Source organism: Watersipora subatra, chromosome 7 (genome assembly GCF_963576615.1).
Source record: "Watersipora subatra chromosome 7, tzWatSuba1.1, whole genome shotgun sequence".
NCBI classification, from domain to species: Eukaryota; Metazoa; Bryozoa; class Gymnolaemata; order Cheilostomatida; family Watersiporidae; genus Watersipora; species Watersipora subatra.
The window spans coordinates 65793224-65818851 of record NC_088714.1 but is presented as its reverse complement, the minus strand read 5'-3'; the positions used below and the strand labels follow the sequence as shown (position 1 = coordinate 65818851).

Sequence of the window (25628 nt, the reverse complement as noted above, 5' to 3'; positions counted from 1 at the left end):
ATACTGTATGGTGAGATATGATATACTGTATGGTGAGATATGATATACTGTATGGTGAGATATGATATACTGTATGGTGAGATATGATATACTGTATGGTGAGATATGATATACTGTATGGTGAGGTGTGATATACTGGATAGTGACAGCCTGAACAAACCCAGACACAAGACAGGAACACACATGACCCATAAAGATGAGTGAAGGACCTATGCTCAGTAGCTTGAAAGAGAAAAATGCAAAGGGATGTCTTAACGTAGTTAATGTTTTAAGGAAGGAGTTCTTTGTCATGGTCACTCAACCTTTGAGTAGAAAATACAGGCTATGTTTGCTCCCTACACTGTACAAACCAAGTTTAGTTTAGATTCATTGATGTGATGTATTTGAAAATTTAGGGAGAGAAAAACTGTCATGCAATAGGTACTTGGCAGGCAGCTGTAACAGTTTACAATTTGTTACCTCTTTGGCTAGTAGTGTTACCTTATTGCCTCATAGTACTACCTCATTGGCTAGAAGTGTTACCTCATTGGCTAGAAGTGTTACCTCATTGGCTAAAGGTGTTACTTCATTGTCTAGGAGTGTTACCTCATTGGCTAGGAGTGTTATTTCATTGGATAGCGGCAGTGCACAAATTGGTAATACTGTACACAAAAATGTCTATTTATGAAAGCAGTATGATATATGGCCTTGCGTCTGAGTGAGGTGAAAGGTCAGGGAGATAGATCAGACAGAAGCTCTGCTATATACACTTGCGCCTTGCTTGAAATACGGAGAAAAAATAAGATTAGATCTATAAAAGAGGCACTCAAAAAGTGTCTGATAGTTGGAGAGATGCTGCGGAGGCAGCGAGTCGAAGACCTTGTTGTGTTGACTCCATAAATCATTTCTGATATACTACATCTCACTCCTATTTTAGGGGTTCCAACTTAATGCGAGAAAGTGATGTCGCATAACCATTCACGACTGCCTTAGCTTTTATTCCTGTCGCTGCCTTCTTCGGCAATGCATCAATGATTGTCTTGATGTGTTTAGTTTGAAGGACTCCTGAGTCATAGAGAGTAGCCAGGTGGCATAAGAAGTTGTTACGTAACTTGAAGGATACGATCTCGCTGTGTTCACGGATGAACCTTAGACAAGCCCCTTCCATCTGAGCGTCACAGATATAACTGAAAATAGATTAAAATGCCTCATGTAATAGCTCAGCTGCAGACGGGTTTTAATAGCGATCTAACTCTGAAGTAATGCACAACTCTATGAGTGACTACACGTGATTTGTAAACACAATTGAATGAAACAGCAATAACTGTGACAGTTACCAAATACGGTTGAACCTCGTTAAACCGAACTAACGGAAGAGGGATCCCAGTTAATCCAATTGTCACTGTTGCCACCAATTATTATACCCATACAAACCCAGATTAGACAAGCCTAACCTTGTATACATAAACAAGCCTGATGGACCTAGAACATATTAACAACTTTCACTTGACTGTGAAAGCACTCAGGAGAGCACAAATCTTTTTCAACCGGATATTATTTTTAAGCTCCATACATGTAGAACAGAACATTAATACATTACACTCCGCCATATGACATTAATTCACATCAGTGTTGGCATCGTAAGGTGAAAATGTCGTATAGAGGGGTGTGGAAACCTGTAGTAATTATTTAATACAAACACTCCTTGGTAAAAACATCAAAATCTTATATGCATACTGTACTTATTAAAAATTACCAACAAAATAGTATGTTAACCTTAGTAGCTATAGTTAATTTATAGTTAACCTATAGTTAACCTAGTAATTCTAAATTCGCTGCAATGGTAATCGTTTTCTTTTTTCTTACTTCCTCCTTTAACGTCGTTATCAAACTTAGGACTCATGGATAACGAATTAAAGTTATATATGCAGTTATTTACGTATAATACATTAAATTTCACAGTAAATATTATATTAAATGCTAAAATGCACAATAAACTTTACTTTCGCTCACTTTTCCCTAATTTTCGTCTTACTCACACAATATCAAGCATTTAGGAAAGGAAAAGAATGCTGAACTGAGAGGGAGCATTGTACCTCTTTAATGCGCTGTGGGAGGGATTTCAGCGAATAGCATATCGGTATGTTCATTATTCCAATGTATTCAGTACACCGATTGTCTAATTTGATTTTCGTGAGAAATTTTTGTTGATATTGTATGGCGAAAAAATGTTGGACGGCGAGGGCGACAAAAACATCAAGTTCCACATCACAAGGCGAAAAAACCGTGTAAGAGGAACACCATATCCAAAATGCACTGTAACTTTATCAGGCAAATAGTAGCGCCTCGTTTAATGCGGTCTTGATATTTTGATGCATGTGAAAAATGGTTTACAATTACGATGGCATCTGTACTACTATTTTCAGACTAATTTGTGCTAAGCATGCATCTAAAAAGTTAATCATTATTTTTGTGAAGTTTTTCAAATAGCGACGTGTAAAAGTTTTGTTAAGCTAAAAATTTTTTTTGGTAACTATCGATTAGTTCAGCAGTGCATAAGAAGAGTTGAGGTCAGAAGACAATGTGGAAGGTATTAGACAACCAGAAGAATATGAAATTATTCCATACGAAGCAACAATCAGAACGCAACCTGCCAAGCAAATGATGCAAGTATTGTTTCAAAAATGTCAATTTTTGTTCCTACAGGAATAAGTATGATTTGTTCATGTTATTTGTTTTTGAGAAGGATATCTTCAATAGATATTTGAAGCATTTGATACATTATTATTATTATAACAACTTATAAATTTGCAGATTTATAGCATATTATTTGATAGCATCATTCCGGTAATCTGAACTCAGCTTACAATGGATCCACGCTCACAACTCCTTTTCTATTGCACACAAAAAGCCAGTTTTGGCTGCAAACTGTAGCAAACATATCGATGAGTGCAATGAGCTTTGATGCAACCTTGTTAAATATAGTTATAAAATAAAAATGTACCTTCCGATTTAGAATGGATTAAAAAATTAAAAGCTCTAAGAAATTGCAACGCAGGCTATAAGATCATTGTATGTAATTGCAAGCAATAGATATCAACTATTAGAGATATTTCTCAGCTTCCCAATGCATATTTATTTAAAGATCTACGACAAGTTGGAGGTAAGTTGTATCAGGTTTGTTGCACCCTAAAAGGGTGCGACAAATCTGATATATAATGTCGTTCCGCTTGAAGGAGAGTGCAAAATATAGACGACGTTTGCTTCGCCTGTAAAAGGGTTAAATTTAGCTTCCCGAAATTCTGATGAGCTATGTAGAAAATACAACGCCAGCCTCTATTTGAACGTCACCCTCTATTTGAACGTCATCTATAATCAAACAACGTAGGGAAAGGGTTGAAAAATAGAACGCAATGGTGTTCCAATAGAGGTTTTACAGTAAAACTGAAAAAGCATACCACACGAAGCAACCAAAATTTTATAATCCTACGTAAGCCGCAAGTGCAGAAAAACAAAGTGAAACTACGAGGCCAAATTTACTCAGGTGTAGGTCTAGGTGAGACGACAACTCCCTGAATTATCTTGGACCTTGGCATCAAAGTGTTAACTGATACCGAGGTCAACCTGGAGGTTTTGTAACAAAGGCTTATAGATTTGAATGAATATTGATACCGAGCATTGTCAAGAGTGACAGACACATACCAACACATACATTTCACTATATACTGTACGCTATGATATACTGTATTACCTTAACTCTTTTAAAGAAAAATTGGTTGTAGAAATGTCTGTTCATACCAAGTATTGCAACTGTTATGTTTTACTGAATATTACCTAAGTTATTCCTTCAAACTCATCTTGTAGATATCTAACACAATTATAAATTACTTAAAATTATATTTCACCGTTATGATAAGTAGCGTTTCATGTAAACATGACATGAGTAAACATGACATGAGTAAACATGACATGAGTAAACATGACATGAGTAAACATGACATGAGTAAACATGACATGAGTAAACATGACATGAGTAAACATGACATGAGTAAACATGACATGAGTAAACATGACATGAGTAAACATGACATGAGTAAACATGACATGAGTAAACATGACATGAGTAAACATGACATGAGTAAACATGACATGAGTAAACATGACATGAGTAAACATGACATCAGCAAACGTCATGTCAGCAAAGACTGACAGCAATTAAACCGCTACCATTTGACAGATCGATCCTGTTGACAGAATGTTGCTCATAAAAAGTCAGTTATGGGAGATCAAGCCGATTATACCTAAACAATAAATACGACTGTTAAGTTACCAACCGACTTTTCCAAATATCATGAGACCAACTGAGAAGTACCACAACCTTACATTTACCAACGTCGAACTTGTAGACGAATGATCAAATGTTGATCACAAACAGTAGCTGATTGTATGCCAATCCTCAATGCACCATTTACAAATAATCTGTTACGGAGGAGGATAGAGACAGCTGGTTGTTTAAAGCCCAGTTGAATACAACGGAAATAAGAGGAATGATCAAACATGACTGGCACGTCATCTTAGTACTACATTAGCAACCAGTCAAGTCTATCAAAACTTAACAAACTGACTAAATTATGTTAGGACTTCTAAGGCTGAGTATTGTTAAAGGGTTGACAAATCCAATTAATGAAAGGACTTCTAAAGCTCAGTATTGTTAAAGGGTTGACAAATTCAATTAATGAAAGGACTTCTAAAGCTCAGTATTGTTAAAGGGTTGACAAATCCAATTAATGAAAGGACTACTAAGGCTCAGTATTGTTAAAGGGTTGACAAATCCAATTAATGAAAGGACTAGTAAAGCTCAGTATTGTTAAAGGGTTGACAAATCCAATTAATGAAAGGACTACTAAAGTTCAGTATTGTTAAAGGGTTGACAAACCAATTAATGAAAGGACTACTAAGGCTCAGTATTGTTAAAGGGTTGACCAATCCAATTAATGAAAGGACTACTAAAGCTCAGTATTGTTAAAGGGTTGACAAATCCAATTAATGAAAGGACTACTAAAGCTCAGTATTGTTAAAGGGTTGACAAATCCAATTAATGAAAGGACTACTAAAGCTCAGTATTGTTAAAGGGTTGACAAATCCAATTAACGAAAGTACTACTAAAGCTCAGTACTGTTAAAGCATTGACAAATCCAATTAATGAAAGGACTACTAAAGCTCAGTATTGTTAAAGGGTTGACAAATCCAATTAATGAAAGGACTACTAAAGCTCAGTATTGTTAAAGGGTTGACAAATCCAATTAATGAAAGCCCCAAACAGGTCAAGTGTAATTCTAAGAATATTTCATGAGAGAAAAGGGAGACAGCTATTTATAATAAGCCATGATTTGCTTTATCCATTAACCTTTTTTTACTGTCCTTCAAGCCACTCATAAATCCAGCCAGATAAGTTTCGGGAGTTTACAAGTCTACCCTTACTACAAGTCAGAACTCGGGTTAAAATAAACTGATTGACAGAATATAATTAGCCTCATTATTAGCTTCCCTTTGAGGGGGCCTTGGTAAAGCAAAACGTGAATTCCAACTGAAAATGATCGCTAACATATTCCGAGGCCAATAGTTGGTGCAACATAATATAATTTGCAAAGGAGCTAAAGAATATAAAGACGATTTGAAACATTTTGTAACTGCCAACGATAGATTTCACAGTATCATTGTGATCACTTCATGTAATATCCGGACGCCTGTTCCTAAATATTTCAAAAACAATCGTAAAAGATTTTTCAACTAATCATGTAATACCATCTTTAGACTTCTAGTGATGGTGTTCTGTTGCCTCATAAAATATGTGATATTTAGACAGAGAATGTTTTTAGACTTGAAGTGATCACCTAGTAATGACTGTGGAACACGGGCACACTCACACAGGGTTTCTGCTGATGAAATGGTTCCACAGCTTCATGAGCTCCTTCTCCCCTTTGTTTACATCTATGAAATCATCTATGAGACGACTAGAGGCGATGCGACACCATTCAGTGTCCTCCCCATCACTGTCGGTGTCAAAATCATTGGAGAGGACAGGCTGATTGCTGATTGAATGGTAATATAACCTGTGGTAAGAATAGAAACAAATACTGATAACTCTCAACAGAAAAGTAACGACTCTGTTACATTATTATGGTTATTTTGTGTCTAACCAGCGAAGCTCATTCAGCCAATGCTGGTTATTCTTAGATCCTCATGTAGGGATCAGTAACTAGGATGATATAACTCACATATTTGTGCGCATGACAATCACCCTAAAAGTAATAAGACACCATCTTCTCTGAAAGAACTACTGTTACAAAATTAACTTATGGTGTTAGACCAATGACACCTTATTCAGATATAATAAAGGACACCTTATTCAGATATAATAACGGACACTTTATTCAGATATAATAACAGACACCTTATTCAGATATAATAACGGATACCTAACTCAGATATAATAACGGACACCTTATTCAGATATAATAACGGACACTTTATTCAGATATAATAACAGACACCTTATTCAGATATAATAACTGATACCTAACTCAGATATAATAACGGACACCTTATTCAGAAATAAGAACGAACACTTATTCAGATATAACAACTGATACCTAACTCAGATACCAGAACTGACACCTTATTAAGATATTAGAACTGACACCTTATTCAGATATAATAACGAACGCCTTATTCAGATATAATAACGGACACTTTATTCAGATATAAGAACGAACACTTTATTCAGATATAACAACTGATACCTAACTCAGATATCAGAACTGGCAACTTATTCAGATATTGGAACTGACACCTTATTAAGATATTAGAACTGACACCTTATTCAGATATAATAACGAACACCTTATTCAGATATAATAATGGACACCTTATTCAGATATAAGAACGAACACCTTATTCAGATATAACAACTGATACCTAACTCAAATATCAGAATTGACACCTTACTCAGATATTAGAGCTGATACCTTATTCAGATATAATAACGAACACCTTATTCAGATACAATAACGGACACCTTATTCAGATATAAGAACGAACACTTATTCAGATATAACAACTGATAGCTAACTCAGATATCAGAACTGACACCTTATTCAGATATTGGAACTGACACCTTATTCAGATATAATAACGGACACCTTATTCAGATATAATAACGGACACCTTATTCAGAGTTATTCCTTATTGGAAAGCTTAGGAAGAACAGAGTAACAAACAAAAAATATAGAAAAGAAAAATAAGAGTTACTTGAACGAGGCAGGAGGTCTGTTTAATAGTTGAACACTGTGACAGAGTAACAGATGTAAAAAAACATAGAAGAAAGCAAGTACATATAGACTGAAAGGCAAAGTTGTATAAAAAATTAGTTACATCTATTGTGATGTTTCTGTGTCGGATTCATAAGCAATATATGGTGGAATAGAGGTTAGAGAGTCATCCAATCTTGGATATCTGGAGATGAGAACTCACAAACACCCGGGACTAGAACTGGTTACGGTATTGGATAAAATATGATGAGATATGAGGCCTTTTCGAATACATACCTGTTATGTCCTAATAGTGCACTACTACTGCTTATCAGTGGCAGTGGTTCGTGTTTCGTAAACTCTTCCAAGGTCAAAGGTCGCCTGTCTGCCCTATGAAAAGTATGTTGACACATAAATAGCAATGATACTCTCAAGTTTGAAGTCTGAACACCCTAATCAGCTGCGAGTCTCCTGGACCAAACGACAATCTGAGTGCTCTAGCTCTGAGAGCCCACTAATCATCAATCATCAAGCTCTAGCTCTGAGAGCCCACTAATCATCAAGAAAAGCATACAATCAACAAGGGTAAACGACATGCAACCTGGTAATACAGTAGTACCTATGAGCTGACGATGACCAAGTTGAACCAATGCAGAGAGGGAACAACTCTATATTTTTAACTGCTAAACACTCACTTCATGAAGTAATCCTCCTCTAGCTACCCATTCTTAAGCTAATGTTAGCCCAGGCATAGCACAACTGTATAAAACATGTAATGCTATGCAAAATTTGAAATCTTCGAAGTTCGTTGTAATGAGACGGGAGGGTCTATACTGTATGCAAAGACGACTGACGCGTATATGCAGAGTAGACCTACCTGATATTCAGTACTTCAGTATAAGGCGCGCGTCTCATTGGCTCTACACATTTGAAAGACTCACAGATTGAGGGTGCTTGCTTCTGAGACGGAATAATGTCAAGAGGGTTGCCGCTGTATGACCCGTCATAAAATGTATTCACTGTAACTGTGATGGCGGCCTCTCCCTCCATTTCCTATCAGAGAAACTGTCTGTATAACTCTTACATGGGCATAACTTACTCTTATTAAACAAACAGTCTATATAGCTCTTACGCAGGTATAACTTACTCTTATCAAATACACAGACTATATAACTCTTATGTAGGTATAACTTACTCTTATCAAATACACAGTCTATATAACTCTTATATAGGTATAACTAACTCTTGTCAAATACACAGTCTCTATAACTATTACGTAGGTATAACTTACTCTTATCAAATACACAGTCTATATAAGTCTTATGTAGGTATAACTTATGCTGGGTACTATGAACCAACTAAGGAATGGTATCAGAAAAGGTATAGGACTCTCTGTACGTCGGGAATACAAGACCCCCAAAGTAATAACAATAGGGGCCCTGATCAGAGGGAGAATACAAAGCTTTTGTGAATGGATACTGATTTCATGTACTGGAAGAGATATAATTCAAGCTAATACCAGAAGAAATAACATCCGCACATAAAGGTAATGACAGTGAGGGAGATAACTTCGATAAAAAGTAGCTACAAGAGAAACTACGAGATGTAAGACCTAGGTAAATCTAGCGAGTAAAGAGGGAACAATTCCAATAGAGAAGCTAGATGACTCCTGTGAGTAGGCAGAAATACTCCGAGTGTGGAGGGATGGGTGCAACCACAGAAAGGGAAGCGACTGACCTTGTATAAAAAAAGAAGTCTATTATGACAAAGTCTCATGTGCTTAAGTAGGAGAACAAGGGTCGCAGGATGAGTCTTCTTCAGACAGAATGGGCACGTGTATCCCACCTGCACAGTCGTCTGCGGAGCTCCTTTGTATTGCAGTACAAAGTATAGTTGGTCAGACTCTGAAGAAGATATTGTTTACCATCATCTATCAGCAGAATGTAACTCCTGGCTGTGGGCATAAACTTAATACCATTGAGTACGGACACGGGTTTACACCTGACACATGAGTATACGCATGTAGACAATAGGTGGCTCATTAGGTATAACTATATAGACACCAGGTTGTGCCTAGATGTAAGTATACAGCCACCAGGTGGTGCCTACGTATAAGGGTGTAGACACCAAGTAACATCAAGATGCTTATCGCATGAAGATACGTGACACTCTAGTGCATGTGTTAATACCTAGATCTACGTAAAACCTGTATTTGAATGCCACCTTTATTTGAACGCCACCTTTATTTGAACGCCACCTCTATTTGAGTGCCACTAAGCTGAGCGCAAGTCACTGAGCGCAAATAATTGACCGCCACTTCCTTAACAACTTACATGTTACTTACAATCATAACAACTTACATGTTACTTACAACCTTAACAACTTACATGTTACTTACAATCATAACAACTTACATGTTACTTACAACCTTAACAACTTACATGTTACTTACAATCATAACAACTTACATGTTACTTACAATCTTAACAACTTACATGTTACTTACAATCATAAAACTTACATGTTACTTACAATCATAACAACTTACATGTTACTTACAATCATAGCAACTACTATGTAAACTAAAGACTGCCACGGCTTTATATTTAGCCTCAATCTTAGAAAAGTGCCTGAAATTGCTGGCGCTACATTGGAGTTATCGGATATTGAAATAGAAACCTCATTCTTCAAATGATTTAGAATTGAATTTTTACATAGTGTTTTTACATAGACAGTTTTTACATAGATTGTTTTTACATAAATACTTTCACATAGAGTATTTTTACATAGAATGTTTTACATAGTGTTTTTATAGATTATTTTTACATAGAGTATGTAAATTCATAATGCACTTAAACCTTGATTTATGATGATGTCCTCTAAATGCAAATCTTTTGACACGGAGTGAGCAAACAATTGTCTCGACAAGCAATGTAATTTCCAGCAAGATGTCCAAAGTTTCTCAAAACACTAGAGTACTATAGAGCAGTACATATGCATGCACTCTCCAAAACACTAGAGTACTATAGAGCAGCACATATGCATGCACTCTCCAAAACACTAGAGTACTATAAAGCAGTACATATGCATGCACTCTCCAAAACACTAGAGTACTATAGAGCAGCACATATGCATGCACTCTCCAAAACACTAGAGTACTATAATAGAGCAGTACATATGCATGCACTCTCCAAAACACTAGAGTACTATAATAGAGCAGTACATATGCATGCACTCTCCAAAACACTAGAGTACTATAGAGCAGCACATATGCATGCACTCTCCAAAACACTAGAGTACTATAATAGAGCAGTACATATGCATGCACTCTCCAAAACACTAGAGTACTATAGAGCAGCACATATGCATGCACTCTCCAAAACACTAGAGTACTATAGAGCAGTACATATGTATGCACTCTCCAAAACACTAGAGTACTACAGAGCAGTACATATGCATGCACTCTCCAAAACACTAGAGTACTATAGAGCAGTACATATGCATGCACTCTCCAAAACACTAGAGTACTATAGAGCAGTACATATGCATGCACTCTCCAAAACACTAGAGTACTATAGAGCAGCACATATGCATGCACTCTCCAAAACACTAGAGTACTATAGAGCAGCACATATGCATGCACTCTCCAAAACACTAGAGTACTATAGAGCAGCACATATGCATGCACTCTCCAAAACACTAGAGTATTATAGAGCAGTACATATGCATGCACTCTCCAAAACACTAGAGTACTATAGAGCAGTACATATGCATGCACTCTCCAAAACACTAGAGTACTATAGAGCAGCACATATGCATGCACTCTCCAAAACACTAGAGTACTATAGAGCAGTACATATGCAAGCACTCTCCAAAACACTAGAGTACTATAGAGCAGTACATATGCATGCACTCTCCAAAACACTAGAGTACTATAGAGCAGTACATATGCATGCACTCTCCAAAACACTAGAGTACTATAGAGCAGTACATATGCATGCGCTCTCCAAAACACTAGAGTACTATAGAGCAGTACATATGCAAGCACTCTCCAAAACACTAGAGTACTATAGAGCAGTACATATGCATGCACTCTCCAAAACACTAGAGTACTATAGAGCAGTACATATGCATGCACTCTCCAAAACACTAGAGTACTATAGAGCAGCACATATGCATGCACTCTCCAAAACACTAGAGTACTATAGAGCAGTACATATGCATGCACTCTCCAAAACACTAGAGTACTATAGAGCAGTACATATGCAAGCGCTCTCCAAAACACTAGAGTACTATAGAGCAGTACATATGTATGCACTCTCCAAAACACTAGAGTACTATAGAGCAGTACATATGTATGCACTCTCCAAAACACTAGAGTACTATAGAGCAGTACATATGCAAGCGCTCTCCAAAACACTAGAGTACTATAGAGCAGTACATATGCATGCACTCTCCAAAACACTAGAGTACAGCAGAGCAGTACATATGTATGCACTCTCCTTCAGATGATTTATTTCTGTTGCTCGCATAGTTTTGAAGGTTGACTTGCAACAAAATTCATTTTACAGTTATTTGGTATCAAAAGATTCACCATGTCTTACTCAGATGTGTTGTAAGTGTAAGATATGTGGAAATGTGATTACAAACTCTTAAAAGCTCAAAAACGAACAGTTAATCGCCGCCATCACGAAACCGCCGTAGATTGGAATCAGTTTATTTCTCTGCTGCAGTCAACCCATTTGGTTATTGTTTTGACATGTGATGTTCTCACGTGAATTGAAAGGCCAATAAAAGGTTCAATATTAAACTTCTCGTAGCACTAGTTTATGACAAACATTTCGGGTTTTACCGAAGAGCCCGTATCAAATATAAATGCTTGCTACTTAAAAGTTTTGTTTCGGCTTGGTCTAATCGTCTAGTCGTAATCTGATCATGTGACCCGAACTTCCTGCCAAACAGCGCGAATAATTTCTGCAGCATTTTTCGATTATCACAGGTGACCAACAGGCTCGTCATGTTTATCAGACAATGATAGACTCCTTCAAGCTAAGGTTAAAAAATTAAATGAATTTTCACGGTAGGTTATAAGATATCAGTGCTGAAAGTGAAAGCATTACAATGATGATGAAATAGACGCGCAAGGACAATAGACATGGTTTTATTGAATGCGTGAAGTATATTTGTGAAAATATTTCGACGAATGGGGTTGCATGAAAGTGTAAACAGAAGCCATCTTGTTCAGCTACATCCCATTTGAGCCATTTTGGAAAGAGATTCTAATCTACGGCAGTTTCGTGATGGCGGCGATTAACTGTTCGTTTTTGAGCTTTCAAGAGTTTGTAATCACATTTCCATATATGGGTCATGGTCACAGAAACCATGGTTAAGTCGCAAATCACTAAGTTGAGTTATCCGACTTTGAAGTTGCATTAACTGAATTTATGATATTGGTACCGATTTTTGTAACACGTGCATCTGGACCAATCAAAGAGTGATCTTTCTGAAGCTGAAGTCAATTTAGCCAATAGAAGTCTTCAACACTCGGAAAAACCCCCTTAAAACCGTTGCTATGCTAAACGGGAAGTACTGAAAAATGGTGTCCGATAAATATAATCGTTTCTTTTTTGCTGATTTTAAAGATAACTTTGACATTTTGGACACTTATACGAGTACTTTGGTATTCCAACTGATGTCAAAAGCAGTGAAAGTAAAGGGAATTACGATGCTATTTTCCTAGCGATTCTTCAAGATTATTACAATATTTAATTGTAAGAATAATTATTCGATTTTATAAGAATATTATCAGATTTAATTATAAGAATAATTATTCGAATTTAAAAGATCAAAGCATATAGTGACCGATGGTATGCAATATGTTGCTGTTGTTATTTTTCTAAAGATTTTGTTGATGATTTGGCTGTGCCCGATATCGCGGTACTGCCAGGCCGTTTTTAAAATCTGCAAAATTAACCCCTTCGCGGGCGAATTTTCAGGACTATATCAGACTCCCCTGGACGAATTAATTTTCCGGAAAATCAATTTCTTTTAAAAGGTTTATACACTCTTTTGTTTGTTAATGTGTGCATATATCTATGTATAAACATGCATATGTATACATGTATATGTCCAGATGTACATATATCTATATATTATAAATGAATAAAAATGTATAACATAAATATATTTATAAATGTAGATCTACCAAGATAAATATATATTTTGTACATCTTTTTATGATACAAGTGTTCACTTTAATAAGCATGATTTCTGTATAATATATACAAAAGCATTTTCCTTTACAAAGGCCTACATCACAGTCTTTGCACCATGTGCTTATTCTTGTCTTTTTGTACCAATCACACAGCATCTACTGGAGTAAATACTGGACCTATCGCTACTACAAACTGATGAATGGTAGGAGATTTATCTCTCTTCATATTGGTAATATTCTTCCAGGCACTGGCATCATCTCATCATTACTGCTACCAGCTTCTTCATCAATATTACTTCCAGATGTAAAATAATTACAATCACAATTTGAACCTGATTCATTGTCATTTTTGGCTACTAAATCTAAAAAGTCACAGTCAGCTGTGATTCTCTTAGTAACTCTGGTACTAGTACTTGCTGTATTAGAATAATCACGGAGAGTTCTCTATGAAGTCGTCATGACGATAAACTAAATTAAAACTCTCGAAGCTTTCAGTAAATAATGGCTAAAACAGAACCAAAAAGAAAGAAAGAAATAATAAATAATTCGTTCTAAATAATTAAAAATTATTTAGAACGATTTACTAATTTTTTTCGCAATTTTTATTCTGCTAAAAACGATCATTTTGTGCTAATAGAAAATTATCTTAGAGGCTAACCGAAGCCAATATATCGTAGCTAGCTATCGATCAAAAAAGTAAACAAAAACGGCTTTTAGCAAACCAAAAGCCGCAATAAAAGAAAAATGTTACCATAGCGACAAAAGTGCCGCTCTGCCCATTTGAAGGAGTATCGCAAAGCGACAAAAATGTCGCTTTGCCCGCGAAAGGGTTAAGTAATACATTTTTTAATAAATATACAGTTATTTCTATGACAACCAGCTAAAATCTGTTTGGATTTTTAAATTCAGCATAATTTTTTGATAAAAATACAGAAATCTAGATAAATATCACAACTTCTTGATATTGGTTGCTATGACGTTTTGAAATGTAAAAAAAATTGTGCATTGGTTTTCGTTTCTCAAACTTTAACGCCAGTTTTCTCGGAACTATGTTTTCGCACTAATAGTAAACGTGCATTCAGTTTTTTGACCATAAAATCTGCTGTAATTAAGCTAGAATCAAAACTTTTTTGCAAAATAACTGTGAGAATTTTCTCCTTTTGCTAGTTTAGATAACTCTGAATCTTATAATTCCGATTTAACTATGGTTTCTGTGACCATGACACATATTTTGCACCTACACCACAGCAGAGTAAGACATGGTGAACTTTGTAATACCAAATAACTAAATGTAAGTTTTGTTGCAAGTCAACCTTTAAGGAGTGTTTTAAACCTTTTTCAGTTTATAAAATGGATACCAAGAAAACTACTAGGGTGGTCTTAGCAAGTAGTCTATAAAGAAAGAAGACTGATGTTCTTATAATCAAGACAACTATTAACTAATTCGCACGCAAGCACGCGTATTTATAACGTGCTAGGCAGGGTGCGAAATTAGTAGGGTGCGAATGAGTTAATAGAAAGACATTCACACACCGCTATTCACACACCGCTGTACAAACTCTTACAATCCCTCGAGAGCATCGTTAGAGTTCATGAAGAAGTGAATGTGAGAAAGAAAAACTAAAAATGAGTGAGAGTGAATAAGCCGACCAGTAAAAAAAAGCGAGCTTTAAAATATATTAGATAGAAAAACAAAAATAAGTTGCTTATTCATAAAATTCCCGCAATCTAGACTGGAGTTTTGTTACCACCTCCTCAGCCTTAAACATTAAGTTTCCAACGATGACCACCACACCAGGGCAGCCATCTTTAATCGATGACCACCACACCAGGGCAGCCATCTTTAATCAATGACCACCACACCAGGGCAGCCATCTTTAATCGATGACCACCAAACCAGAGCAGCCATCGATGACCACCACACCAGGGCAGCCATCTTTAATCAATGACCACCACACCAGGGCAGCCATCGATGACCACCACACCAGGGCAGCCATTGATGACCACCACACCAGGGCAGCCATCTTTAATCAATGACCACCACACCAGGGCAGCCATCGATGACCACCACACCAGGGCAGCCATCTTTAATCAATGACCACCACACCAGGGCAGCCATCTTTAATCAATCATCTCAGGTAATTACCATCATGTATTAATTACTACGTAGGCAAGCAGCTTGCTAATCTTTCCTCCGACTGTCAGTAAATTGTTGCGCATTAGAATTTTATTACAAATATAAGGAAGTTGAAGCAAGTTTGAAGTTTACTTCTTGTTTCCTATTTCATATTTTTGTATCCTTTTCCATTTTGTCAAGTGAAGGTTCAGAGCAACTTATAGAATCCAGTTACAGCGAAATATTTAATTGTAAGATTATTGCCCTACTGACAGCAGCGCTCATTCAGCTCGTAAGACTTCCTATATAGGCTCCACCTACTTGTGATATCGGAAGCTGAAGCCGAGGTCTGAGAGGAGGGCATGTCACCTTCCTCGTGTAGAGACTGCGCGGCTTGACCGGATAAATCCATTTGAGCTCTGACATGGCCCCGAATTTGAGTCGTATTAGTTAAGTTTGGTCGTTCAACGGACGGTTTTGTGAACTTCCGCTGGTTGACTTGTAATGACTCTAGAACCAACTGGGGGGCTGAGCTGAGGTCATCCCAGTCCTACAGATACATCAAAGAGTCAAAAACAGTTCATAAAACAACTCTATTAAAGTTCATAGGACAACTTTATTAAAGTTATAGGAAAACTCTATTAAAGTTCATAAGACAACTCTATTAAAGTTCATAGGACAGGACAACTCTATTAAAGTTCATAGGACAACTCTTTTAAAGTTCATAAGACATCTCTATAAAAGTTCATAGGATAGGACAACTCTATTAAAGTTCATAGGACAACTCTATTAAAGTTTATAGGACAACTCTATTAAAAATCATAGGACAACTCTATTAAAGTTCATTGGACAACTCTATTAAAGTTCATAGGACAACTCTATTAAAGTTCATAGAAAAATTCTATTAAAGTTCATAGGACAACTCTATTAAAGTTCATAGGACAGGACAACTCTATTAAAGTTCATAGGACAACTCTTTTAAAGTTCATAAGACATCTCTATAAAAGTTCATAGGATAGGACAACTCTATTAAAGTTCATAGGACAACTCTATTAAAGTTTATAGGACAACTCTATTAAAAATCATAGGACAACTCTATTAAAGTTCATAGGACAACTCTATTGGAATTCATAGGACAACTCTATTGAAGTTCATAGGACAACTTAATTAAATTCGGATGAGCTGCCTATAAGTGCATTCAGTAGCACAGGGTTTCTCTCCGTGACATACAGAGTATTAGAACTGATACATGTCCATATACCATATACACAGAGTATTAGAGCTGGTACATGTCCATACACCTTATATACAGAGTATTAGAGCTGGTACATGTTCATATACCATATATACAGAGTATTAGAGCTGGTACATGTCCATATACCTTATATACAGAGTATTAGAGCTGGTACATGTCCATATACCTTATATACAGAGTATTAGAGCTGGTACATGTCCATACACCTTATATACAGAATATTAGAGCTGGTATATGTCCATACATTTTATATACAGAGTATTAGAGCTGGTACATGTCCATACACCTTATATACAGAGTATTAGAGCTGGTATATGTCCATACATTTTATATACAGAATACTATAGCTGGTACATGTCAATACACTTTATATACAGAATACTATAGCTGGTACATGTCAATACACTTTATATACAGAATACTAGAGCTGGTACAAGTCCATACACTTTATATATAGAGGGAAGAAATGAAAGAGATTTTGTTGCCCAGTAACCATATCTCATATGAAGATATTGCTAGATTTGTCTCTGTAGGAACATGCTACCATGAATTTTGGAGTCATGTGCTGGCCACTCTCCACTTCTTGTAAAAAAAGAGTCTGTTTCCCGCTAGGGAGGTAAGACTTTCCCCCAGAATGTAGGAGTAATGTAGATACATATTCCTTTAGTCGGTATTTGGGTTCAGGCACCTCTGGATAGTACCTCCTCTTTGTCTTCTTAGCTACAAACAAAACATCACAGAGAAAGTTCATAGATGCCACAATTATCTCTCAAAGATTGGTAGATGAGCAGCTCCTTCCAGGGACAATAAAACATCTTAACCAGTTAGACTAATCGGTCGATGTTTTGCATTTCACTCGCCTCAAGCCAGATCAAATACAATAGATGCTCCTATAACGTCAATCTTTTACATAAATTCAAAGTAAATAATTTATGTAAAATTTTTTCTTTGTATTCCGTAAGAAATTCCATAAATAGAGTTTACAAATTTATTATGTTTGGATACCGACCTACGAATGTCCCAACATGAGAAATTTGAGATGCGAGCAAAGCTCCGAACAATTTTTTGCCTTTCGATTGAGGCAAATTGAAGATACAAGTGTACGAGATGATTATCGATGCAGCCACCAGAGGCCGAGTACATGAGAGGCCCCTTAAGAAAATATCATCGCTCGGTCTTTCTCGTCAAATCAGTTCGGAAAGGTTTTACAAAGGTCGACTAAAAGTGAAATTGAAAATGAGTAAAAAAAACAAGGCAAGAGTAAAGCAGGAAGTAAAAAGCTGAAAATGAAATTTAAATTAGAATTTAGTATAGTATATATATAGTAAGTATAATATAGTGTATATAGTAAGTATAGTGTATATAGTAAGTATAATATAGTGTATATAGTAAGTATAATATAGTGTATATAGTAAGTATAATATAGTGTATATAGTAAGTATAGTATAGTGTATATGATAAGTATAGTGTATATAGTAAGTATAATATAGTGTATATAGTAAGTATAATATAGTGTATATAGTAAGTATAATATAGTGTATATAGTAAGTATAATATAGTGTATATAGTAAGTATAATATAGTGTATATAGTAAGTATAGTATAGTGTATATAGTAAGTATAATATAGTGTATATAGTAAGTATAATATAGTGTATATAGTAAGTATAATATAGTGTATATAGTAAGTATAGTATAGTGTATATAGTAAGTATAGTATAGTGTATATAGTAAGTATAATATAGTGTATATAGTAAGTATAATATAGTGTATATAGTAAGTATAATATAGTGTATATAGTAAGTATAATATAGTGAATATAGTAAGTATAGTATAGTGTATATAGTAAGTATAGTATAGTGTATATAGTAAGTATAGTATAGTGTATATAGTAAGTATAGTATATATAGTAAGTACAGTGAATATAGTAAGTATAGTGTATATAATAGGCCAAAGTCATTTACCTTAATTGTGAAGTTTATGTTATGCTATGTAGTGTCACAAAAGTTTAGTGTACCAAATGTGTTACTATCAAGTCTCTCTCACAACGCAGTTAGCAGCTAACGTCTGTCTCGAACGTAAGAACTACGTACAGTACTGTATAATTTTATTGCAGAGCATAACCACTAGATAAGTATTTGTTACTTTCTGAGCGTAGTTAGTGACTTAAAACAATTAAAAACACATTTTCCGTTGTAATATCCTGTTTTAGGTGCTTTTTTTAAAGTGTGGGAACGGATTAATTTGTATTTAATTGTTTTATATAGGAAAATTTGATTTGAAATATGAGAGAATTGACAAACCGGCTCAGTCACACTACCGGAACTCATTAAGCTCGTATGTCAAGGTGTGACTACAGTAAAAAGCGACAAGCAATTGCAAGTTCTCAAATTTAATTTGAATAATGAAAGCCCTACAGTCAGCCTTAAAAACAACGGCTTCTCTCTAGCCGCACTTGGAAGAGAAAATGACATATATAGCCATCTTTATTATATATACTTGTACTCTGGAAGTCTAGTGAGCTGTGAGAGATAGCCAGGTGTACAATGAAGCAAAGAGAATAAATAGCACAATTATTCAATTTGGTTAATAAGAATCGTGAGAAAGAAGCTAGACCCACCAAAAAGAAAGTAATCGACATTTTGGGCCCTACCCGGCTCAGAATAGAGCTTAAGATCATATATCGAGGCTTCATCGCATGATGGCCAACACATAGTCTACCTATCACGTGATGTCCCCAACACGTGGTGTCCTCACTTAGCGGTGACCTCACCATGTTATGGCCTACCGCATGGAAGTAGGCGTAATCTCTACAGGAAACGAGTAGGCTTATGCAATTACGAGACTAAATGAAAAAGGTACCAGGAGGCTGTGAGGGTTTCCGCTCTGTGGCCACAGTGACCTTGGCCTTGAGATAACAAGCGGACATGTGGTGGGAGCCTATATTAGAAGAGAGCTCGGCTGCATCGAGAGTGATGCAGTGACGATCTGCAGAGAAATCATAAGGAGTGACTAGGAGAATCTTCTTAATGAACTTCTCCTTCATAGTTATATCCGTCTGTAAGTGAAGATGACAGCTTAAACATGGGTGCATGTCTTCTTTCATAGTTACCGTAAAACCTCTAATTGAACGCCATAATGCTGCATTTTGCAACCCTTTTTCTTTAGTGGCGGTCAATTGAAGGTGGCATTCAATTAGAGGTTTTACGGTATGTCCGTCAAATATTTAAATAGCTTAAACATGGGTGCTTGATGGTTTATAGGTGAGGATTGAAACCAACTCGGAGATCTGAAACTGCAGTATAAGGCCAACCAGAATACATGCTCTTAAAAGGATGCGCGTGGAATAATCCAGCAGAATAAACCAGACTCGAGTGCATACATATTGTGAATTGTGATGCTTTTCACACCCAGAACTTTCATCTAATCAAGATTATATGTTCAGTTTCCTTGCAGCTCAAATATTGTAACTACTCAGCAAACTAGGGAGAAAATCATTACTCACAACTACCTTTAAAAAAAGTGTTTGTTTGCTGGCATTGCTGATTGTTAGGGATCTCGTGTGTCTGTTCAAATTTGGAGGACAAATTGAGATTAGTTAATGGAATGGTAAGTAGCCATTATAATGAGCAGCCATAATGTAACCTCTGTGGCCCATTAGCCAAATATTTGTTTAAAAATTAGCAAACACGACTATGTAAAACATGCGCATATATTTTCCCCACATCATGACCTCGACTTAAATGAGATTGCAGACAGTGACATCACCTTGCGTCGTTTATAACAGTTTTTCTGTAGATAGAACTCTATAGAGACTTCCTTCTTATCCGTCGGTCCAACGCGGAGATTCAAAACATTGGTGAGGGTTAACTGCACTTGAGAGCACATAGCAGCCATATTAGATAGCTTCTGTACCAAGCTTTCCAAATCCTCTGAGCTGCAGTCACCGAACAACAAGTGTCAACTCTATGAGAATGTTCAGAGAAGAACAAGAGAAACTATAGCTAAAAGGGCTATAGCAGAAAGGGCTATAGCCGAATGGACTATAATTAAAAAAGGTCATGTCTAAAAAGCTACCGATCTCAATGCTTCAGAGGAAAACATTTTTGAAATAATTTTAGAACATGATTAAACTGTTAGAAGACTAAGGCATTGCTAGTGCTAGAAAAAAACAAGGATGTATTTTATATCCCTTTTCTAAACACAGATATACTTTGTGAGAGCGAGGCCTTAGACTAACAATTATAAAAAAAGCATATACAATTTAGATGTGTTCGTCATTTTGACACATTTTGGTTTTTATTATTCTATAGGCTGAACCATGAAACACTGAATACAGCTGTTTGGAGGTAATGACATTTTCCAGTTGCTGATATAACAAACATTCATGACAGTAACCACGAACATATACACCAGTGATTTATTAATATGCAATAAATTTAAAGGATGAATTATTAAAAGGATACATGGAGAAAATTTAATATCCAGTAATAAACTTGATGCAGTTATGTAGAAACTAACAAATTTCTGTTACAAACGGTATATGGGAAGAAAATTGTGCAGCCACGAATTGCATGATTGCAGTTTGTGTTGGCCATCAAACGCTGGAGTTCTTAGTTAAATTATCCTTATGATACTCATTCGAATAAGTTATTGAAAGCTATCAAGAACTTTCACGTTTAATTAAAATTGATTCGCAAATTTTTCACTGACTTTTGGAGAAACAGAAAACTTGCAGTAGTTTTTACAAGTCGTTTGATCAGTTTGCGGGTTAATTATTTTTATACGGGTAGAGATACTAAACAGTCAAATGAAAGACTCTCCAGGCTAGTGGCTAGGTTTCCATCTGATGTTTATTTTTCAACTTAAAACACAATGGTCTTACTGGTAATGCAGTCATGTCCAAACTGCGTCTATAGAATTAAGAATGTATTTTAACTGTTTTGTCATAGTCAGCGCATTTACACATTGCAACTTTGACTAGAAGTGATCAGCATTTATGTATCACATGGATCGGCGGCTAAAGCATTGAGAGTATACCGTGTTGATTTACAGTTCAACACTGAGCTGCCCGTGAAGGTTCGCTGACAGCATTTAAAACTTACAATCCGTAATAACAATATAATCATATTCTTTCATCTTTCAACAGTGAATTTTAAATTAGTAGTGAGAGACCAATTTTGAAAACAACTATGATCTAATTAATGAGTGAAGTCTTTGGTTTGTCTTTTGAAGTCTTTACAGTCATTTTCGAGAATTAAAACGTTGCCAAAATGTAACATTTAGTCAAAATGATACCAAAATAATATAGAGAGAAGGATTTGCAATGTTGTTTTCTGCTAATAGCGCATTTGGTGAGCTGTCAGCTAACTTTCAACTTGATAAAGGGTTAAAATAAATGCTATTACTCTGAGGATTAACAATTACGTAAGCTAAAGTCGATGAACTTACGACTTGGGAGTATTTCGTTGCACTTTACGAGCTTGTGCTAAATATGTGAGACTTCTCTGAAGGAATATGGGCTGCAACACAACGAGTGATAAGATAATTCAACTGACGGACCAACTATACAAGAGTAAAGCATGGGAGTTGAAGGGTGTATACCAACCGGTCGGGTGCCACTGTTCATTATCATCCGGTAGATATACACAGCATCTGTAATAGACCAATAGAATAGAATGGCATCAAAATGCTCATGTAATGCAACATAATACGTTTGGTATGAGCCAGGCGAGCAGAGTTGCATGTGACATCTACCTTCAATGCTCGGCACTTTCTCCTGGGGGACTGTAGAGCGATCCGGAATTCCCCTGCTTGTCTTACTATATGCCCTCGGGCATGTCTTCCCTTCAGGAGGGGCTGCATCACTCTTGCCATTGGTTATCTGATATTCAGAGACCATTTCTGATGAGGTAGTGGAGCCATTTAAAGGCTCCTTCAACCGCTTCATTGGCTTTGGCTTCTGCAACAAAAAAAACTTACAAAAATGCTGCAGAACACATCTTCTCTTAGATAACTGCAGCAGAATACAAATACTGATGATGCCATGAAAAGTCAACACGACTCACACATGTATGAGCAGTGAGAAATAAAAACTTGGTGTAATTCCATGCGTAGGCTTTTCTTTGTGACATGTCATTGTGTAATCGATAATACACATTTTTATTACAGAAAAATTGAGCAAATCTAATTCAAAGGGTATTAGAAATGGCATCCCTTTTCATGTGACGGGAACCTTCAAACACTTTGAAAATAGAAATCATACAAATGAATGACATAATCTCTACTACAATATAAACCTACCTACTCTCCCTTCCTAGAAAGACACTCCAAGCTTATCACAAGTATTGTATTTCTATTGAGCCTAAAAATGTTTGAGATTATATAATTAGACAGGCTGGGATTATATTGAATAACCATAACAAAATAAAGACTTGCTACAAGCTGAATACAAAGCCCAAAGGCGAAAGAACTTGTAGATTGGAATCATAAACTATGATGAAAATTTAATTGAGTAATTTAAAGATACACAAACAGCGACGCTAAGAATTGCGGGGTGTGTATGTATACAGAGACAGCTGCAGAAAAAAATGGTCACATGTTGTTCGTTTATGTACATTTCATTGGGACATTATAGATGCCCATCTACCTTATAGAAGCAGTTCATTCAGATGTTAAACTTCAGTACACGACAGTGTTTAAAAATATGAACAGTGCGATTTTAAAACCAAAGTTTGCACTGTAAAGTATATCTCAGACTAAAACAAGATCAATAAAACCTTTATAATGGCACTTTATACTGAAGTTCTTCAAACATGTCTTGACAACCATGATCTTGAAGAATACTAAACGCTCACCTATAATGAAGACATTTTTTTCTCCTCACAAATCATTTATATATTGTGATGAAAAATGTAACATACATAAAATTTATATATTGTAACGAAAAGTGTAACATATGTAGATGAGCAAGACAAGCGCAACCTTGCTATGACCCTTTACATATACCAATTCCCTTTAGTGAACAAAGGAACCAAACAATACGCCGAGTTTACACGAATGTGCGTTAATAATCCATGAAGAAACTGTGAGCGCTGATAACAAAGTTTGTTAATACTTCGTATGAGCTTTATATAAGTTTCAAACACCAAGAAGCGAGCCCAATATTTGGGTATTTTGAATTGCAATCCAGATCATGAGCAAACTTTTGTTTACCATACAAGGCAATTTTCAAAGAAACCATTATGACTTGCATGGCAAACAAGAGTTAGTGTACATCACATCAGATGTTTGAGCAGCAAGTTTTGTTTTTGTAAGTAAAACTAACAAAAGTGGCTTAAAAGCTAAAAAACTAGAAACTTTAGCAACAAAGCTAAAATAGCAAAGCCATGCAATAAATAAAGGAAAAATGTCAAGTTTTGGTTGGATGTTACCAAAATGCATTTGTTCTGCAAACCCGTCAATTCAATCGGTGGCTAAGGCATGTTTTTGCAGTCATGATAAAATGACATTCATGGTAAAATTGAGAAAATGCTTTTCCTCAACCTCATCCACTGGCTGCATTCATCTGTTGAAGACAAAGCTAAATAATATATGTATTTCTTTTATATACTGTGAAACATCTATTTGAGCATTATGGCGCTCTATTTTTCAACCCTTCCCTTATAGTGGTTTCCTACTAGAGGAGACATTTAAATGGAGGATGGTGCTTTATTTTTCTACTAACTGGTTTAAATTTTGGAAAGATAAATTTAACCCTTTTACGGACGAAGCAATGCTAATGTGGCCTATTTTGCACTCTCCTTCGGGCAGAGCGACATTAATACCGTGGAGATCAACATTTTTACTAAATGGTTTTTAATGCATCGCAGTATAAGAGCGAGTTTGACGAATAAAGCGTTTAAATAAAAATGGCGCTCAGAGGTTAAACAGTAAGTTTTTCTTTGCATTTATCAGCATTGGTAAATAATGTACAAGTATAATGTACAAGTAGTATGTATAGAAACATAATGTATAGAAACATGTTTACTTTTTATATTTTAGAATGATAAAAGATGTTTTTTCAGATCTGAAACATAATTTGGATTTATGTAACAAATTATGTAGTTGCACAATATTGTTGCACAAAATTGCACAATATTGTACTTTATTGAATGCATAGTTTGTTGCTCATTATTACAGCTTATTAGTAAATGAGTTTTTAAAATTGATTAGAGTTCCATGCTTGCCTTAAAGCTATATAGAAAATTTTATTCAGAAGCGCTACACTTTATGTCCTGGATTGAGAGAGTCTATTTAAATAGATTGAGCTACACGAATGAACATGGTAAAATTATGATAAACTACATCTGACTGGTAAAATGTTGATTTGAATAACGGGGCTGAATAGATAGAGAAAACAACTTAGAGTATTATTGGGTTATAACATACGTTGGCTCCAATGGTAACACTTTAGGACAAATCTGAATGAAATTCTGACACCACCTCGCCTAAAAATAAAAGCAGACTGTAAACTACACTAATTGCTTTCGTATAAAGTAGAGTAAAAACGCTAATCTTTGGCAACTTTGTTTAGTTACTACGCCAGTAGTAGCCACTACAAAATCGATCAAAATTTAGAGTGATCAGTTTGTTGCAATACAGAGCTCCATTTTAGTCTAACTCGATTTAAGCACAAACATTTTTGGTTAGCAGCACTCTGTAATGGTATCTTTTTATGACTAGTACCATTGTTAATATTGATTCTTCACTCGTGA

At 35.7% G+C, this 25628-nt stretch overlaps 1 protein-coding gene across 3 annotated transcripts; it reads right to left on the bottom strand.

Annotated features, from left to right (window-relative positions):
• Positions 1-383: 383 nt before the first annotated feature.
• LOC137399897 (polycomb protein Su(z)12-like) lies at positions 384-25340 on the bottom strand. Of its 3 annotated transcripts, none has more exons than XM_068086157.1 (13): positions 25303-25340; positions 23176-23236; positions 22481-22834; positions 22324-22394; positions 20641-20809; positions 19735-19930; positions 17419-17594; positions 15941-16169; positions 9027-9193; positions 8167-8342; positions 7587-7679; positions 5907-6092; positions 384-1166 (listed from the first exon to the last, which is right to left on the bottom strand). In XM_068086157.1, the coding sequence occupies exons 3-13, from the start codon at positions 22820-22822 to the stop codon at positions 908-910; spliced, it is 2064 nt and encodes a 687-aa protein (XP_067942258.1). In that variant the 5' UTR covers positions 22823-22834; positions 23176-23236; positions 25303-25340; the 3' UTR covers positions 384-907. The 3 variants fall into 3 exon arrangements, with proteins under 3 accessions (XP_067942258.1, XP_067942259.1, XP_067942257.1); XM_068086158.1 differs by lacking the exon at positions 25303-25340 and having other exon boundaries at positions 22481-22527; positions 22630-22834; positions 23176-23246; XM_068086156.1 differs by lacking the exon at positions 25303-25340 and having other exon boundaries at positions 23176-23246.
• Positions 25341-25628: the final 288 nt, after the last annotated feature.

Excerpts from the sequence above, each read along its gene's own strand:
- LOC137399897 (XM_068086157.1), bottom strand. The coding sequence starts at position 22,822 with ATGAAGCGGTTGAAGGAGCCTTTAAATGGCTCCACTACCTCATCAGAA. Across the intron at positions 9,194-15,940 it reads TTCAGCTTCCGATATCACAA|AGTCTGACCAACTATACTTT; the intron begins GTAGGTGGAGCC and ends TATCTTCTTCAG. Across the intron at positions 1,167-5,906 it reads TTCATCAGCAGAAACCCTGT|TTATATCTGTGACGCTCAGA; the intron begins GTGAGTGTGCCC and ends ATCTATTTTCAG.